This window comes from Solanum pennellii, chromosome 10, assembly GCF_001406875.1.
Source record: "Solanum pennellii chromosome 10, SPENNV200".
Classification (NCBI taxonomy): Eukaryota; Viridiplantae; Streptophyta; class Magnoliopsida; order Solanales; family Solanaceae; genus Solanum; species Solanum pennellii.
The window spans coordinates 41,609-45,738 of NC_028646.1; the positions used below are offsets into that span (position 1 = coordinate 41,609).

At 30.9% G+C, this 4,130-nt stretch overlaps 1 protein-coding gene across 1 annotated transcript; it reads right to left on the reverse strand.

The window, feature by feature from the left end:
• Window positions 1–1,998: 1,998 nt before the first annotated feature.
• On the reverse strand, window positions 1,999–3,880 carry LOC107001852. The gene is made up of 2 exons (XM_015199811.2): window positions 2,877–3,880; window positions 1,999–2,381 (listed from the first exon to the last, which is right to left on the reverse strand). The coding sequence occupies exons 1-2, from the start codon at window positions 3,298–3,300 to the stop codon at window positions 2,173–2,175; spliced, it is 633 nt and encodes a 210-aa protein (XP_015055297.1). The 5' UTR covers window positions 3,301–3,880; the 3' UTR covers window positions 1,999–2,172.
• Between the last annotated feature and the right edge of the window lie 250 nt (window positions 3,881–4,130).

Consider the following 4,130-nt stretch of genomic DNA (forward strand, 5'->3'; position numbering starts at 1 on the left):
ATATATATATATATATATATATATATATATATATATATATATATATATGTAAATAATTATTTTTTGTCGATGGATTAAAAATATAACTTTTCTTTAAAGGTATGGTACAATAGTCTTTTTGCCAAGGCCAAATTTCGAAGATCATTGTCCCATTCATTGTCAATTGACTTTTTGCGTTAAATGTTTAGAATTTCTAACACATTTTTCGTCCATATGCAATCATTCGAGACAAAAATAGAGAATTATTGTCTCTTAATTACTAGGAGTCTAGGACAACCGTCTCTTTAAGACATCACTAAACTTTGATGATTGAATTGAAGAATAACCACTAAGCAACAGAGTTTCACATCTATGATCTACCATCATAGATTAGGGTCCCTGTTGATTGGGAGTCGGAGCTCGAGTTGGGATATTGAAAATCGAGTCGAAATCGGAAGTTGAATCGAGACTGAGTTTCAGGTTTTGTCGTGGAGTGTTAGGTTCCATATCGGGTCGAGAGTCTGGTCCAGGTTAAGTTCAAGAGTTGGGTGTTGAGTCCCACGTTTAAGGTCGGAATTGGGAGTTAGGTCCCAACTCGGGAGTTGAGTCCAAGGTCAAGGTTGAGAGATGGGTCCCGGGTCTGGCGGGGGTCATGGACCCATGGTCATGAGTCAGACCTTTGGTTGAGGATGGGAGGCCGTTCTAAGGTCTAGACTCGTTTTGAGGTGGGACCTTGAAAGATAATTTTGATAAATATTTTTCTTACAAGGGATATCATGTTTTTTATATTAGTAAAAATTAAATGTTTGAAAAATATAAAAATATGTAAAATAATTCTACTTTATATCAAGAGATTAATAAGTGTAATCTTTTAGAGGTTCCTACACCCTGATATACTTTAAGGGGAGAGCACTTGATAGATTCCCAAAATTTGAGATGAATAGATAAATTCATATTTAATCCACTTTTGAATAACCATAAATTTAAACCATTTTATCACCTCTAAACTCAAGTAAACACCAATTAGAAAGAGAGTCATCAATGAGAGAATTTTGACGTGCTTGTTTTTTAATTTCAAGCCAGATTCACCTTGGGCTATATTACAAGTTGTGAATTGAATTTGTTACAAATGTGAATCGTTTTCAAATAAATAATATATCAAAAAATTAAATATTGAGAATCTCATATTTAAAATTTAAATAGTTTAAAGGAAGATTTAAGTTGATGTCCATTTAAATCCGTCATTGAAGAATTTCAAAGCTCATTTTTTTAAAATTCAACCCGCTAAAAATATGAATCATTACGAATGATATATTAACTCAAACTATCAAGAGAATTTAATATCTAAAATTTAGAATTATTTAGAGGAGGTTTGAGCTCGTTAAGATTGAAAAAACGTGAATTATTTTTATTTGTTCGTGTTGATTTACTTTTTTCCCTACATCGAACTTTTAAAACGGATTCGGGCCTGAATATATTTTTGAGCCATATTGATCAATCGCATGAGCATTAGAAGTACTTGCAATCCTTGTGGTATTTTCTGAACATGGCTAGTTGGTATGGTATTTTATCCGTTCATTTTTATTTGATCATTATATTAAAAAATATATTTTTATTTTTGCTTATTATTTTAATATATTAAAAGAAAAATACATTTCTTACCTTTAACATTTAATGTTTATTCTTTCAATCATTTTTTAAAACCTAAAACTAAATTATCGACTAATATATTACACCGAACCTAGTGAAAAGAAAAAATTTAAATCGTGTGCATGTTGGTTGAAACAGATTCACAGGTATTACTTATCACTCTACATAGTAACAACCTCATATAATCACATATTTTCGCTAATTACAGGTCACTACTCCTCCAAGTGGAAGAATCATTCCTGGAACACATTTCGAGGGAGGCTAATGCAGTAATAAACTTACTAGCAAAACACGGAAGAGAAATGAAAGATCCACATATAATCTCTAGTAATAAATGCATTAGAAAGAGATTCAGCTGGTAAATAAAATCCTTTCGTTAATATTACGATCAAATTCCTATCTCAATCACCGCTAAATTCACACAAGAACTTATAACTTTATTAGCAAATAAAATCACATTTTTTTTATTTCTCATTTGATGTTTGATATTTATATTAAAATTAAAACCTATATTAATAATGATGACTCAAACACGAAGAGTAGTCAGATAGGAGTAGTGTGTGCCTTCCAATTATTATTATTAGTGCTAGAATAACTCCATTTGTCCGAGTGAGCAGTAGCCATAGAAGAAGCACCAGAACCACATTTGGCCACTGTCCTAACACTCTCTATTAGTGCCTCTGTACGTGCCTCATGTGACAAAATATCTGACAATTGTTCAGGGCTAATAAGTAATTTCACTTTCCACACACCTGTAGTTGTAAAGTCAAACATTTCATTAAGTATACGATTTATATTACTTTTTCTGTGAAAAGAACAAAGATCAAAATAGTTAATTGTAACTATATATATACATACTTGGATATAGATTCTTCAAAAATTTAAACAATATATATATATACATAATTGAAAACTATCCAGATAATACAAGTCAGTTTGGCTAATAATTTAGAAAATTGTAGTCAAAGGAAAAATTGTTCGACTAATTTCCGAATAGTAATACTTTTACATAGTTATAGTACAGGTCATTTATTTAAATCAAAGAATGACTTTTATTATGAATTCGGGTATAAGTTGTCTAAAAAAATTGTAATAAACAAGTCAACATGATGATGATCTAAAAACATATATTGAAAAGTTTAAGATGACTAAAAAGTATTATTTGACACTCCAAACAGTTACTTTTACACATAAAATTAGATCATATATTTAAGATATTATTTTTGGATAAAGGACGTACAATTTACCTGTACTACTGTAGGTAGGATAAACCTCAGCTTCTGATCTCTTGAGCATCCTTTGATTATCAAATGACATCCTATAAGGTGTTGGTTGTCTACTAGTATCACAAGTAGTAACATGCCTTTTTTCATCTTTTTCATGACCTCTTTTGGATTTAATAATAGGATGGTTTAGTAGAGGAAGTAGATAGTAGGATTCACCAGCATGTAGTTCCTCATTAGGAAAAAGTGGTGGAGAGAACATGTCCTGGCTATGAAAAATGGCATGTCCTGGGAATTCATTAGTGATGCAATGGGCTGTGATGGGTGAATGTAACTCCATGATCCCACCATTACAAGTCACAACTTTTATCATCATCTTCTTGTTTTCTTCTTCTTCTTCTTCATCAACTTCACCAAAACCAAAACCCTTGAACACACAATTCCCCATCTCAACAACCCAAGTTTAGTAAAGAAATATGGATTCTTGGAGATATAATATGGATCAATATTACTTGGAGTTATCTGATATATATATGTGTATCCGTGAAAGGTAGCAAACGTACAAAACAAACCAAGAGATGCTTGCAAATTGAACCTAATACAAATTTGATTTCAATGATCAAACGTATGAGATATTTATACCGATAAAAGATAATAGATAATACAATCAAGAGATCGATCGATGAGCACAAATTGAACCTAATTTAGCACATATACAAATTTATACGACAAAGTTACCAGATATTTGTGCTGACCGATGAAAGATAGCATATTATGCGTGTAAATTGAACCTAATTTTTATATATGTACTAATGAAAGCGAGCAGATAAAACGGATGAGCCAAAATATATGTGTTTGAAAAGGAAAACTATGGTTTTTTTGTTTTATATTAAATAGGAATATAGAGGAGTCGTCGGTGGGAAGTTTCTTGAGAGTAAAGGGGTTCTTTTCTTTTTGAAAAAACATACACGAATGTATCGTATGCTATATCATTAATACTCAATCAAAAAAGATACAAGAATGAATATGAAGTATCCCTTCCTTCATGGTTGCAAATTCTTATAATAATATTAATTATGTGTATAGTCTTTTGCTATTTATGTAAACTGTGAAGTGGTGGACCCTGTCTATCTAAAGAGACAAAACGATGTGTTGTGAATTATGTCAAAGAATTTATATTGGTTCATAATAAAGGTGGTGAGGTTACAAAAATACTACTTATATAGTATAAAATAAAAGATAATTAAGCACTCAATCTTGTTTGATGATTCTGTACCG